The sequence below is a fragment of the Vulpes vulpes genome, chromosome 2 (genome assembly GCF_048418805.1).
Source record: "Vulpes vulpes isolate BD-2025 chromosome 2, VulVul3, whole genome shotgun sequence".
Lineage (NCBI taxonomy): Eukaryota > Metazoa > Chordata > Mammalia > Carnivora > Canidae > Vulpes > Vulpes vulpes.
The window spans coordinates 157,085,571-157,101,391 of record NC_132781.1 but is presented as its reverse complement, the minus strand read 5'-3'; the positions used below and the strand labels follow the sequence as shown (position 1 = coordinate 157,101,391).

Here is a 15,821-nt window from a genome sequence, read left to right as displayed (position 1 = left end):
TTTTGTATGGAAGTGGTCAATCACTATATTGTGCACCTGAAACTAATAACAAAGTTAACTGGAATTAAAATATTTAATAATTTTTAAAATTTAGATTTAATTGCCCAAACAAAATGGCATGTTCAATAAAGTGAAATGCTAATGACCATAAAGATCAGTCACAAATATCTATGAATTCAGTAGCAAGTAGACATGTTAAGTGTTTCCATGTCAAGTCTGTCCATGAATGTGATCTTCAAAATGGCGCTGTGTATCCCAGAGTAACTTGTGAGGGAGAGGAGTTCCTACTTAGTTCTGGGGAAATCAAGGACCAGACCCTTCGATTCAATAAGTTCTTTTCTAAAATCCATCTGCCTCAAGGGTGAGATTCCACTCATGTTTTGTGCCTTTCTCAGTCATCTGCCCAGTTTACAAAAAAAGACATAACCTCTCACCAAGAAAATAAAAGTTTTTGCTATGTCATTAGAAGAAATATTTACAATAAATTTTTTGCTTTATGTTTAAATCAAGTCTATTTACATACTTATATTGGTTGATTATGTGGTGATATTTATAAATTATTTTAAAAAGCTCAATCCAAAAAAACTAGTTAGAGATTTCTGGTTACAGACATCCTCAGTACATTCCATTAGAACAAAATCCCATACGGTCAGTTATAGTGGAAATACTACCAAGGAAGAAAGGGGAACAGTTAATAATGTCCTGCTCTAAAGAATGACCCATCTATGTGTCTCTGAAAAGTTGGTACTGACTCAAATTTCATTTGGATGTCCTTAAAAAGAGTTATGCTTTAATAGTTTCCCTATTTAAGTCAAAAATCACATTATTTGTAGCTAAAGTTATGATTTTAAAAAAAAACATTGGATTTTAAAGTGCAAGGAGGGACAACCTTAACGGCTCAGTCGGTTAAGCATCTGACTCTTGGTTTCAGCTCAGGTCATGGTCTCAGTGTTCTAAGGTTGAGCCTGGCACTGAGCCAGGTGGAGTGCAGAGCTTGCTTAGAATTCTCTCCTTACTCTCCACTTGTGTATGCGCACCAAGGAACTCAAATTTGTTCAGTATTCTTTAGAGAACAAAGGAGTAAAAAGTTTGAAGACTACCATGGACTTAAAAATCCATGAGCATGTACAGTGAAGAGGAGGTCAGGCATTTCAAACTAAAATATACTAAGATTTACCACGGTTAATATTTTTTTAAAGATTTTTTATGAAGAAAGTAGGCATGTGCAAGCAGGGGGAGGAGCAAAGGGCAGACTCCATGCCGAATACAGAGTCCCATGTGGGGCTTGATCTCACCCCTGAGATCATTACCTGAGCTGAAACCAGGAATTGCAACTCTCAACTGAATGAGCCATAGCAGTGTCCCAACATGTTCAATACTTTGTGTAAGATGGAATATAAAACAATTCAAAGTGCATGACAGAATACAAGAATAAAAGACTTACAGAATTTAATGAACAAGGATTTTCTATTTTTGGTAAGAAAACGAGAGATAACATTTGTAGTGTATGTTGCATACAGCATGAGAGCCATTAAAGGTATGGAATGGGATCCTGATAGGGAGTCTCTTTCTCCTGAATAGTTTTAAAATTTAGGACTATCTATATGTAGAAGATAAGACCGCCTTAGCAATGCTTTTAATCCTATAGTAAACCTCAGTAGAGAAGACCTAAAGACACATCTGTTTTCTTCTGAGAAATAGTCTAATAAAAATATATAAGAAAATGCTAAGAACCTGATTATTAATGAGGAAATAACATTGCTGAATATCTATAAACACCTAATCATGATTTAAAAATACAAACTCTCTATAAATTACAATACTGTCTCACTTAAACATCTGTGGAAAGGTTCCCTTATACACATCAAAAGCCAACTCCAAAGGCCATGCTCCTCCCTGAAACCCTGGGAAAGTAGCTCTGATCCATCAAGAACATTGGCAGAAGACACATACCTGTTCCCATTCCTTTTCTCTTATTTAGGCCCCATAGTCCAAACCTTACCCAAAAATAAAAGCACGGTAATAAAGTGACAAGAAGCTCAGCTGAGATAGCTCTTACTTGCGTATTCGTTTTTCAGGGAGTAAGTGGGTATTCTGGCTCAAGAACATGGAGAACAGATATTCAAATACACCTAAGGGTAGACCTCAACACTCCCCAGATACATTGCTCACATTTGAGGAATGGGGTATGATACTTAGCAAGGAGGAGTAGGCACTGTTCTAAGAGCAAAGGACTCCTGCTAAATTATTTCCTCAAAGTATATTTTCTAACTCAAAGAAAAGGATTACAAATCCTACTATGTTAAATCTACTGCTCTGTTCATTTTACACCTAAAATCCACTATCTTCTCCCCATCCCATCCATAATTAAACTGGTAATTGAGTATTTGCCTTTAAACTGCATTGAAACTATTACAAAAATCATCTCTGGGAGAAAAATTCCTTAAGATGTTTTTTATGTGATTAAGAAATGCAAATATCCTTGATAACCCATAACAATCTTGGGCCCTAAGTATTTAGTACCAAGATTTTCATTAAGAAAAATTTATATTTTAAAAGGGCACTCACAACTTAAAGGTTTTACCTAGATCTTCCTCAATCCCTAGTTGTAATTTCTTCCCTTCCATCTTTTCTATGTCTTCGTCATTAAACTTATACCATTCACCGGACTGTGGATCTTTCACATGGGCAATGTAGTGGCCAGAATAAGCACTCACTCCTCTGTGTATGAGGACTGCACTGAGTTCATACACATAGGACCCACCTGGAAAAGAAAAAGGGAGAAAGTGAAAGATGGTTTGCAGAACAATATTTCTTCTTATATCCTCAGTCTGAATTATAATGATTAAAATTGTTTACACATCTCATAGAATTAAAGGCCTGTCACCTTAAAAAGAATGTCACTTAACAACAACAAAAAATCTAGTTTTACACAGTAATATAGCCGACACTGTCTTAAGCAGCTCGCTACCTTAACTCTCCATTTCTTCTCTAAAATATACAGCTGGAAAGCTCTGACATTCTGGGCACCCAAGTCATGATTACAAAGCTATTCTGTTGTAGACTTTGCCTATCAGCAAACTGGCTGAACTATATCCTTAGCAAGTATTGGCTGCTCTTACTTGTTACAAAATTACACAAACTAACCAGATGGGAGAGTAAAACTAAAAAGCTATTGTTTCTAGAATAAAAGAAAATGTTTTAGGAAAAACTGGAGGAACGTCATTAAAGGCGAATTGCTGTCAAAATAGGTACTGGCATAGATAACTAGAAACTATCAGGAGAGAAAACATTAAGAAATCTAGAATGATTCTGCACATGCACATGGAGCCAAAGAGAGTGGTTGAAGTCCATTTGAGAGGAATCTAGCCGGATTCTCCCAGGGTGAAACTAGGGTTCCTCAGTTCAAGAAATGTGGAGAAAACAAACCTGTCAAGCACAGGAAATAGCAGGAAAAAATGATCTGCCTTATAGCTGACACTGGGGAGGAGGAGGAAGGGAGATAAAACCCCAAATATTACACTTTCTTGAGATGCTAGACTCATGTTTCTATCTACCACAATTCATACTACCTACAAAGTTTAAAAAGTGCACAAGAGTTTATTTACATGTGGTCCTGGGATGAGTGACGGTTCTAAGGAAGGTGAATTCGGTCAAACACATGCAGTCACACACTGCAACACAAAACATGCATCACTACAACTGAGAGGCAGTCTACCCAACAGACAGTGAAACAAAACGCATAAGGATTTTCTCCTCAGCTACTGGAAAACACACAAGTGAACACTTAAGTATGTTTAAATAAATAATTAGAAATAAAAGGATAAAACATGACAATCATATGATAAAGAACCAAACTGAAGCAACTCAAAGTCAACACCTGAATGGAGAATCAAAAAAGTAGAAGATGGAGCTGAACAAAGTAGGTGGAACTCAGGAGAAAGCGACAAAACGAGAAAGCAATGACGAGTGAGTCAGGGGACATGGAGAACTGTCTTAACCCACACCTAGCAGAATTTCAGGAGACAAACAAAATGAATAAAACGACATTTTAAGAGGTTATTGTCAAGGAATTGTTTACTGTCCTTCCCAGGAAGAGAAATGCTTTTCAAACCCACCCCAATAACTAAGCGTGACAGTGCAAGACCCCAAAAACCCAAAGGAAGAAAATCAGACAAAACAGGCCACACATCAAGAAGGACTAAGGGGGCACATGGGTGGCTCAATGATTGAGCTGCTCAGTTTGAGATCGTAGGATAGAGTCCTACATCAGGCTCCCCACAGGGAAACTGGTATCACCTTTGCCTATATCTCTGTCTCTCTGTGTAGCTCACAAGAATTAAAAACAAAAACAAAAAACGTAGCCACCAACTCCTTGCCAGCAACAGAAGCCCTGAGAGACAAGTCTTTAATGTCCTGCATGAAAGTAACTGCCCACGTCAGAGGAAATAAATTTTTCAAGAACAAAATACAGACACTTTCAGATAGTGGCATGTGAAAACAATCTGCCATCAGCAGCCCTTTCAATAAGACTTTTATAAGCTCTAATTCAATATTTATAAGTTACTGCAGGGCAGACCCGATGGCCCAGAGGTTTAACGCCACCTTCGGCCCGGGGTGTAATCCTGGAGACCTGGGATCGAGTCCCATGTTGGGCTCCCTGCACAGAGCCTGCTTCTCCCACTGCCTGTGTCTCTGCCTCTCTCTCTCTCTCTCTGTGTGTGTCTGTCATGAATAAATAAATAAAATCTTAAAAAAAAGTTACTGCAGATAGGAGGTCTAGAATGCAAATTGGAATGAATGATAAACCCAAAATGCTAAAAAACTGAACACCAACAGTACTACAAACAAGAAGTCCTCCTTTAATTTTTAAGAGCTGAACTAAAAATACATATTAAAAATAATTTAGAAGAAGATTGACTTTTCAGTGGTTTGAGTGCCTTGTTTAAAGTTCCTACTTAAGTAATCTCTACAACCAATGTGGAGTGCATTTGCACAACCCTCAGATCAAAAGTGCATGTGGTCTTTCAAGCAAGCCTGCCAGGCACCCCACAGTACTTGTACTGATTTTTATTTTTAAAGATTTTATTTATCTGCTCATGAGAGAGACGCAGAGAGCAAGAGACATAGGCAGAGGGAAAAGCAGGCTCCGAGGGGAGCCCAATGTGGGACTTGATCCCAGTACTCTGGGACCATGCCCTGAGCTAAGGCAGACGGTCACCACTGAGCCACACAGGTGCCCCCATGTACTGAATTTAGATGTAGATATTAACTCCAGAGTTAAATGTGCCCATTTTAATTTCTAGGTTAATTAGTGAAAGAATAAAATAGCGATATAAACAGCCCACCTGCATTCGCCTTGTGCGCTGGTCCACAGTCCACATTTTAGGGCTTACGAAGACTCACCTACCTACTTTTTTTTCCTGCCACAGCCCTCTCCCATTACTTCACAGTAAAGGTGAACCAGTAAATAAAAAAAAAAGCCTTTCCATCTCCCCAACCTCATGAAACCATAAAGAAAACTGACTCGTCATGGACAGAGCAACAGAAAGAGAACTGGGGGGTGTTGTGGTGTTAGATTGGTCTTCATATATCAGGTTCTTAAAGATTAGACGAGCAAAGGGACTTCAGCATTGAACCTGAGACTCCAGGATCACGCCCTGGGCCAAAGGGAAGTGCATAACTGCTGAGCCATCCAGGCAACCCAAAGACTGTTCTTTTAAAAAAAATTTTTCTTGAATCATGAGACAGAGAGGGAGGCAGAAACATAGGCAGAGGGAGAAGCAGGCTCCCTGCGGAGATCCTGACACAGGACTCAATCCAAGGACCCCGGGATCACCACCAGAGCCCAAAGGCAGATGCTCAACCACTGAGCCATCCAGGCATCCCCCCAACGATTTCTTTCAACAGTTTTTAGGTTTTTGTCTATTTTAAGTTGCCTCCAGAAGCTTTTTCTGGAGATAAAAAACTATGATGTAATTTCTATATTAAGTAAATAGGAAGATCAATCTAAGGAAGAGGTGAAGCAGTCCTTCCACATTAGGGCAAGAGACACAAAAGGGCCAGAAGTTTTTCTCTATCAAGCACCGCCCTGTATGGTAAGCTGATGACCATCAAGAGGAATAGGGAATCAATTATTTCTTCTTGAAAATATGTCACACCATCCTAGAATTAATTCATCAATGGTCACAGAGGGGAAGAATTACAGTATAAGTATTGGAATTATGCCAACAAAAGTTTCTGATAAAAAGTTTAAAAAAAAAACACATGGAGGCAGCTCAAAAAGATTTAATTTTATGACGAATTACAGATATGGCACTGACCTAAGGGACCACTTTTGGGTTCATACAGTATAGTACCTTCTCCCCTTTTTATTCTCTTGTAGATACTGATGAGCCATCTAATCTTTGTGGTATACTTACTCATGGAAAATGGAAGTAACATCTCAGCTCACTTAAAAAGTCTTTGTTCCCAGAGTTTAGCAAAGAATAGTTATAAGCTGCTATTCTCTATAAGTTGATCAAAAGTTACAGTCTCTGAGCATTTTAATTATCACTGCCTGGTAAAAGTTTTACCTTTATGTTCCACATAAGGCTCCATATCCAAAATTTCTGAGAAGCCGATGTACGTATTCAGTTTTTTCTTATGTCCAGTTTGCCTAACCAAGAAGAAAGCTAATTACATTTATATCTAAAACAATCATAAAACAATGTATAAGCTCTGTCAGCTATTTTTAATGAACTCAATGGCACCTAGGTAAGTTTCATTCAGCAATCTTACTCAAAAACTTGTATAATTAGAAGTCAACATAATGCTGTGACAATTGGTGGAAAATAGGTTAAAAGTATGAGTTTAAATGGTTTATGCCGAACGTTTCAGAAGTTTTAATTTAATCACGAGAGCCATCAACCTTGCTTTAAGTAATGTGCTCATGCAAACATTTCCTTTAATTATAGTATAAAAATCTATTCCTAGGGGTGGGTTAGGGGTGGAGGATTAACAAGTAGGAATTTATTTCTTATATAAACATTGAAGATAATTCACTTCTTACCTATGTTTGTTTTCCTTTGCCGTTTTTGATAGAATTAAAACAAGGATTCTTTTATTTTCTAGTCACTAATATATTGGTGGCATCCTTAAGAATTTTGTGATAAAATCAGGAAATATGGGATTTCAAAATGACAGGTCCCACTTACAACTTTCATTTCCAAATCTAGTCTCAAATTATAAGTGTTCTATTACTTGATCTATGGTAAAATCTGTTCACATTAGTCCATAATAAACAAATACTGCTGCTCAAACATATTTACCTGTCAAAGACAAAACGCATCAGCTGTAAGTTCAAGGTACAGGGAAGGCTAAGGAGTCTGATCTTCCTTGTTGCATTCTGTTTACTTTGACAGTTTTCACAAAAGTATCGATTGTCTCCTTCTAATTTTTCTTCCTGATTACAAATAAAACATTATATTAAAAGAATTAGAAGATGGAAAGGTTAGTAAAAAGATCCTAATCTATGATGTAAAGAATAATTTCAAGTAACAGATCCCCCCCACCTGTTGAAGATCAAGCCACTATAAGTAATGAAGGATATAAGATAAAAGGTACTACATAGCAGTGATATTATTAATTTGTATGCAAGGATTTAAAATTGACATGCCTCTTACCAAGATGTAGAATTTTTGTAAATACTTTTGAAAATACTTTTCCCTGATAATCCCACTTTGGGAATTATAAGAACTATAAAGCAGGTTCTACCAAAAACAAAGACCATTATGTACTTTGATGCAACAAAAATAACTTAAGGACAATGAAAAATGGGTTGAAATTACACATGGCCACCAGAATACAAAATTACATATATACAAAAATCACACAGTTAAAATTACTGAATCATGCTGATGAGGTAAAGCTAAAAGACTGTGAGAAATTCAGTGGTATAGCTTGGTGGTTTCTTTTTAAATTTTTCCTCTTAACTCGCTGGCCAGTCCTCCTCCTCCTCAGCTTCCTTTGTCAGCAACTCCTACCTCCCTAAGCCTCTCAGTGTCTGAGGGCTTGATCCTTGGTCCTGGTCTCTCTCAATCCCGATTTCATCCAGCCCCAACTCCCCTGAACCATGTCTCAAATGTAACGCACCCCCAAACAAACTCCCACTCCCTCTCCCAGGCCTATTTCTCCCACAGCCCTTCTTAGAGCAGTTTTGGCAATTCCATCCTACCTAGAACTCAGGCCAAAACTTAGTAATCCTTGATTCACTTCCATGTCCAGTCAGTAAACTGTATCAGTTCTTTGAAAATATATCGAAAATACTACTTACTTATCACCTTCTTATCTAGCCCTCGGTCAAAGCCAGCATCAACTCCTCTGTCTGCCCCATCCCACCTTCAGCCAATTCTCAAGACAGGCCCTCAGTTCTCCCCTACAGGCAGACCATAAGTCTCCTATGCTTACCTTTCCCTGATGGCATTTCACTGCACTCGAAGTCAAGACTCTAGCAAAAGCCCACCAGGCTCCATCTGATATGGTCTTTGGTTACCTCCACAACATCTGTCTTCCCTTGCTTATTCACTTCAGCTACACAGATCCTGCTGTTCCTCAAACCACTAGGCACATTCTTGTCTCGAGCAGCTGTACTTCCATTTCCTACAAGGCTCACTCCTTCACTTTCAGTCATTTTATTTCTAACTGCAACCAATCCCAGTCTCACACTACCACATTCTCCATCCCCATTCCCAGATTTATTTTTTTCCACGGCACTTATAATACTTGACACACTAAATATTTTACTTAGATGTATTGTACTGCCTTCCCCGGTCCCCCACAATACTACGTTGTAGGGCAAAAGTTTTCTGTTTCAACCACTAGGGTTATCCCTAACCACTGAATCAGTGGGTGAACACAGTAAGCACTCAACCAATATCTAGCTGACTGAATTCAGTAAATGACTATTTAAAGCAGGCTAACGGTTGTGCTAAGAAAGGAAGCTATAGGATAAGCTCATCTATCATGCCACGTGCCTGTTCCCACTTGGTAAGAGGCTTCCCCCTAAAAGCTTTTCTAACTTAGAAAGAAAGGAAGCCACTCCCCTTCCTCCACATGCATCTACATACACTGAAAGGAGAAATATGGAGTGGAGGATCTGAAGACCACAGTAGTGCTTTAAAAAACACACATTCCACACGTTCTCCTGAAATCAAATTCAAATTAACCTGGTAGTAGTAGAGCTTACATTTCCTAAAACCCTCTGCCACTCCTAATTATACAAGTTTCTTTCCCCTAATTATACAAGTGTTTAACACATAACTTTACATACCTGAAACTGCCCCAAATTGTTTTTAACACATAGCCTGCTTCACCACTTTAAAATTTACAAAGTTTTCTCCAGATCATTACAGAAATAGACACTTCATATGTAGAAAAGGCTAAAATGATGAATTTGGCCATTAAATAACAAAACCATTCAGAATAGTACTTTACGATTAATGAGCAGAAACATATACACCAAAATTTGAATACCTTCAAAAATTCTGAGATGCAATCTGTTAATTGCTTGTGGCCTTGGATATTTAACTCCAGTTCATAAAACTTTGATAAAAGCTTAGACTCTCTGCCACATTGATTGCAACTATAATAAAACAGAGTGATAAAATTAAGATAAGAATGGAAAACAATCAAGTTCCATTGTATTACATTTTAGAACTATGGAAGGACGCATTTATTTCCTTGGTTTTCTTTCAGGGAAATTATTTACGCTACATATTAAAAATAAAAACAAAGTGATTGGTGAGGCATGTAGCTTACGATTAAGAAAAATTTCAAGAGTAATTTTACATTTACTTCAGTATTCCACGGACTCCAATCTCCTTCTCTGAACTCACAACACAGTCATAAATTACATGGTGAGAGCTCAACCACACACAGCTCTCAACATCTGAATGAGTTCAACTACATTTACCACGTCAGCTGTTTACATGTTCCCATGGAAATGAATTACTATAAATATTACAGGCCCCATGACAGCCCACAAGAGCTGTAACATGAACCGAAAAATCAGATAGCAGGCGAGCAATAGTCTTAGAATACAGTATACCTCGGGAAGCTGAAACACACTTACACGGTTACGTAAGCATATTCTCCACAGAACTGCTGTTGGACAATGTTCCGCACATCTGGATTTTTTTGTTTAGACAAAGTATCTTCCAACAAAGACATAAACAGCTTTGAAAATTCTTGGGCATCCTACAACACACGTTGGGATTAATAAGAAAAATCGTACCTTGCTTTTCGACTTCTGATACAAACAGCAGTAACTGAAATGTTCCAGAAACTCTCCATTTTGAACTTAGCATTTTCAGATAAGGACTAGAGCTATGCTGAACCAGTTTGTGCCCACATATGTAATTTTCAGAAATGGGATCAAGTAAAATGTAAAATGGACAGTAAATAAATGCTCTAATTCATGGGACACCTGGGTGGCTCAGTGGTTAAGCATCTGCCTTCAGCTCAGGGCATGATCTTGGGGGTCCTGGGATCAAGTCTTTTATCAAGCTCCCTGCAGGAGGCCTGCTTCTCCCTCTGCGTGTGTGTCTGCCTTTCTCTTTGTGCCTCTAATGAATAAATAAAATCTTTTTATAAAAAAGGCACATTTCACTTAATTTTCTCCTACAAACATTCTAAAGAACACTTTGGTACTTCATATTAAAAAAAAAAAATTAGTGTCTGGGGTACCTGGGTGGCTGTCAGATAAACATCTAGCTCTTGATTTCGGCTCGGGTCATGATCTCAGGATCCTGAGATTGGACCCTGCATCCTGAGATTGAACCCTGCATCGGGCTCTGCTCTCAGTGGGGAGCCTGCTTGAAGATTCTCTCTCTCCTTTTCCCTCTGCCTCACCCCTGCTTGTGCTCTCTTACTCTAAAGAGTCTTTAAAAAATAAATAAAATTTAAAAGTTCTTACCTGCTGTTGCCCTGTGTCCAATCCCAAGGCTTTAACAAATCCTGATGGATCAATGTACCGCCTATTACTGTTTTGCAACAAGGCAAACAAGTATTGGAGATGCTCACAAATTGTTTGAGGCTCATAATCTATTGGAAAATACATGTTGTTTTTAAAAAACTGCTTTTATTTAAAATATGTATTTCTTCACAGAATATTAAACACCTTATTTTTAAAAACTTTAATAGAAACAAATTAGTAATCACATTTGTTTCGGAAGTAATGATGCCATGGCTCTCCATATACACCCCCTAAAGGCAAGAGTTATATGTACAACAGCAACCAGGACTAGTTTTCTAGTGTCAAATCACACTGAAATGTTCAGTGCAATATAAAAACCGCAGACTATATTTACCATTTATATAAGATGGCCAAATACTTTTATCTCATTAATGTGAACTTGCCACACATTAAGGCAGTGATACGATTCAAACGTGAATGAATAATTTTAAGCTCCTAGTATTTTAGAGTGCCAAGTTTTAGTGGGTCAGGGCAAGGTACTGTAAATAAGAAATGTGCATCTCAAGAGCCCCAAAAGACTTGAGCATTATCTTCTGTGTCAGTCACCACACTGCATTGCCTGCTCTTTGATAACATCCATCAGCTAGGCCCACCTCTCTCCTTTACCAGCCTGCGCAACATTCAGTTGTGTCAGCAGAGGGCACTGGAGGGCTCAGTTGTGCATGTCCCACCAGGCTTGGGCAGCCAACAGCATCTAGCAACTTCCTCCAGCACCTCCTCTGGTGGCACGGTGGTAAGTGGTCTTTTGTGCAGCACCTTCTCTCAAATGACCACTATGTGAATGACCCCGCAGGGACCCTCTTGAGGTCACTTACTATGATGCCTGGTTTCTGACACCTAGGATTTCCCTGTACACACTTTCAAGGAGGGTTCCCCACTGAGGAAACAGGCCAGGACCTTCTCAGCCATCAAGTGAGCCTGTGCAGGGCATTCTTCAGAGGTCATGATTTCAGGCTTGAGCAATGGCGAGTGAGACTCGGCCTTGGGTGTTTGTTCTTTTGCCCTGGAGGTAGCAGCTGCTCCCTGTATCTGCTACTCTTGTTTTTTTCAATTCCTCTTTAATTCTCACTAACCAATCCCCCATTACTCTAATATATTTAGATAATTATTAATTATTTAATATTTATTATTTATTAATAACTCTGTATTCTTGGTGAGCACCTTGTATATAATTGTCAAACCACTATGCAGTACACCCTAAATGTATTTTGTCAAACTATACTTCAATAAGATTCCTTACAAAGAAATCTCCAAGTAATAAATGTTTTTTAAAAATTAATAAAAAAGTCTACCTTGTATGCTATAAAAATCTTAATCCAGGACACCTGGCTGGCTCAGTCAGAACAGCATATGACTCCATCTTGGGAGTCAAGCCCCACACTGCTGTAGAGACTACTTAACAATAATTTAAAAAACTTTAGATACATATATATAAAATAGTAATTCCTTGTTCTTTATGTTCAAACCTATTGTGTTGTTTCTGTCTCCTATTTGGACACTGAATAGTTTATTTCTTTACTACCAACTGTGACTTTCAGGAAGTCAACATTTCATTTATAAAATAAATGTAAAAATATTACTTCCTGGGGTACTAAGGTTTTGTGGACCCTCAATCAATTCAAGTAAATTTATCTCTACTGCAACTCTCTTATATCACAGGTTAGATACTCCATACTTATAACTCCAAAATAACAACTCCTCTGGGGCATCTGAGTGGCTTAGGTGGTTGAGGGTGCAACTCTTGATTTTGGCTCAGATAATGATCTCAGTGTTGTCAGATCAAACCCTGTGACTGGCTTGGCACTTAGTGTGGAGTCTACTTGAGTTTCTCTCTCCCTCTGCACTTCTCCACTCTCATGTTCTCTTAAAATTATAATAATAATATTAATAATAACTACTCCTCTGCTGGCTTTCCTTTATTTTTTAAAGATTTACTTATTTTAAAATGAGAGAGAGGAAGAAAGCGTAAGTATGAGCGTGGGGGTGGAGGTGGGGGAATCTCAAGCTGATTTCACACTCTGCATACAACCTGATGTGGGGCTTGATCTAATGACCAAGAAGATCACAACCTGAGCCAAAACCAAGAGTCAGAATCTTAACCGACTGTACCACCCAAGTGCCCCTGGCTTTCGCATGTATAAAGTAAGGGAGTGACTGAGCTGTGAGCAGAACCCAGATTCCATCATTATCCAACACAAAGCCTTTGCACTCTACTGCACTGTGTCTATTAAAATAGTAGTAGAAAAAAATAAAATAAAATAAAATAGTAGTAGAAATGTGCACTCAGAATGAAGTGAGGGACAATTTTGGTGAAATATTAAAAATCCATGCACTTAGAAATTCAAAAAAAAAGAGAGTTTAAGATTATGTTAAAGCCACAATACCCAAAAGGCCATGACACATCATTTTATAAAACAGAAATTTAGTTTTCACTTGTTATGTAGCTGTCATATCCCTGGTAAATTTATATTTTAGCAAAATAATGCTAAACATCAAAAAGGATCCATTTTACAATAATCATCCTTTACACACAATGTTACCCTAATCTTTAAATCTAGATTTAAGTATTCAAAACTATAAAAATAATGTTTGGGGGAAATAAGAATTTTATGGGGAGGTGGGAAAATACTTTAAGTCCTGTGTTTGCTTTTTATTTAAATAGGCTCCACACCCAACATGGGTCTCTAACCGAGATGAATATTCACATGCTCTATGGCATGCTCTATGCCAGCTGCCCATAAACAACAGTGTTTTTGAAGCAAAGGTCACTATTAACAAGGACCAAAACTCTAACACATTACCCTTGTCTATGGGGCTACCAGAAGATGTGGGGCTTATGAGTCCTCTATCTTTTCTTTCTCAAATACAGGATTTATAGATGGGAGCAAGAGTCAAAGCTCCCAACTTAGAGCTCTCAGACCTACATAATTTCAGACATTTGTTGCCTTCAATCCCGTTTTGAAAAAAGATAGATCTGATTTGTTCCAGGAAAGTTCCACTTCAAAGAGAATCTCTAAATAGATAGTATCTATCAGGAATACTAATCCACATACTGTATGTGAAATAAACTAAGTAATTCCATTAGAAACAGTTTGAAATTGATTCTATCTAAAAACAAACTCTGGGATCCCTGGTTGGCTCAGCAGACAGCGTCTGCCTTCAGCCGAGGGCGTAATCCTGGAGACCCGGGATTGAGTACCACGTCGGGCTCCCTGCATGGAGCCTGCTTCTCCCTCTGCCTGTGTCTCTGCCTCTCTCTCTCTCTCTTGAATAAATAAAATCTTAAAAAAAAAACCCAACTCTAAATTTGCAATGAGTGCCTTTGCTATTGGTGATTGATTTTTGCCAAGGTTAGTGAATTTATAGAGGCTATCAATGTAGCCAGCATATTTGGGTATCAAGACAAAAGTCTGTGGTCACAATGAAGTATTAAGTCTCTCAAACTCGTCTGCTTTATTGACTGGTTTTTAATAAATCACTATAAATTAAATGGACTACAATCACAACACATTACATAGAGATACTGTAGTGATAAATTACATAATAATCAAATGTATTTCCTTCAATTGAATATGAACCATTTCAGTGCATAAATAGTTTATAGAAAAAAGGGGAAACTATTTTGAATTCTTACAATGTTTATGAAACACCTATCATCATGTCTGGCACATACTGAGCACTCAGAAGTTTGTTTCCTACATTTGCAGAGTGTTCTAGCTGGCAATGTGCTGTGAAGTGAGCCCGCACCACATCCACCCCACTAACCTTTCTCTTCCTGGATACCATCTCCCATCATGTAGTCGCTACAGGTACTTGGACATAAGTATAGCGCCTGCCGAAGCTCCAAATTGAGGAACCATACTTGAAGAAATGTGTTGACATAACAAGTAGCGCCAAGGTTAGTGAGGCCCACAAATGAGTTCTACAAAAATACAAAATTTACAATTACAAGATCAATTTCCTTTTACACAAAAAATTATAAAAGGCCATGGGTAGAACATAATTCTACACAATACCCATCTGGGTTGGCTACAGGAGTGGAAAAGTCTTAGGACAGCTCATCTCCAATCTTCTAGTCTTCTCTGGCCTCTTATAGCTAAAACTAAAATGGTGGGCTCAATGACAGATCTGTTCCGAACATGTGTACATAGGGTTTTCATTTGCAATAGTCCTAAAGTCAAGGAGAATGACATAGTAAAACTTCCACAAAAGTTCCTTTTTATCCCATAGATCAGGAAGGAATAGAGCATGGGGATTTGGTTGCAACTTTTTCTAACGACTGAGGATTCTTGAACTTAGAAATCATTCATTTTAATGCACAAAATATCAATGTAGCTACTTCGTTAGACAATATTAGACACCAGGCTTTTTGGTTAGACAATATTAATGTGTACTTTTAAAAAGGCAAAACAATATGTTTTGCTAAATGTTTTGTTAAAATGTATATATGTGTGGTGTGTATACACACACACACGTATATAAAAATACAAGCCTAGGACACCAAAGTAGTATCATGGTAGCTTGTTTCCTTATTTATCACTTCCTTTAAAGAGATTTTTAAAAATGAGTTCAAAATAAACCATGCAGTATGAAAGCAAACATAAAATCTGCATTTAAACTACAACTATTGGGGGATCCCTGGGTGGCGCAGCGGTTTAGCGCCTGCCTTTGGCCCGGGGCGCGATCCTGGAGACCCGGGATCGAATCCCACGTCAGGCTCCCAGTGCATGGAGCCTGCTTCTCCCTCTGACTATGTCTCTGCCTCTCTCTCTCTCTCACTGTGTGCCTATCATAAATAAATTAAAAA

The 15,821-nt window shown here is 38.2% G+C and overlaps 1 protein-coding gene across 6 annotated transcripts in view; it reads right to left on the bottom strand.

Moving 5' to 3' along the window:
- The window catches only part of USP48 (ubiquitin specific peptidase 48), an 83,181-nt gene that overhangs the window by 40,147 nt on the left and 27,213 nt on the right, over window positions 1-15,821 (bottom strand). For 4 of the 6 annotated variants that reach the window (XR_012000121.1, XR_012000120.1, XM_026012126.2 and 1 more), the window contains exons 3-9: window positions 14,780-14,936; window positions 10,955-11,082; window positions 10,112-10,236; window positions 9,514-9,622; window positions 7,311-7,444; window positions 6,576-6,658; window positions 2,585-2,764 (exon numbers count right to left, since the gene is read on the bottom strand). Coding sequence is in view for 4 of the 6 variants with exons in the window: in XM_026012126.2 (XP_025867911.1) it covers window positions 2,585-2,764; window positions 6,576-6,658; window positions 7,311-7,444; window positions 9,514-9,622; window positions 10,112-10,236; window positions 10,955-11,082; window positions 14,780-14,936 (916 nt within the window). In the remaining 2 variants the exon portion in view is untranslated. The remainder of the gene's footprint in view (window positions 1-2,584; window positions 2,765-6,575; window positions 6,659-7,310; window positions 7,445-9,513; window positions 9,623-10,111; window positions 10,237-10,954; window positions 11,083-14,779; window positions 14,937-15,821) is intronic. The other 2 variants (XM_026012129.2, XM_026012128.2) reach the window with 1 other exon arrangement.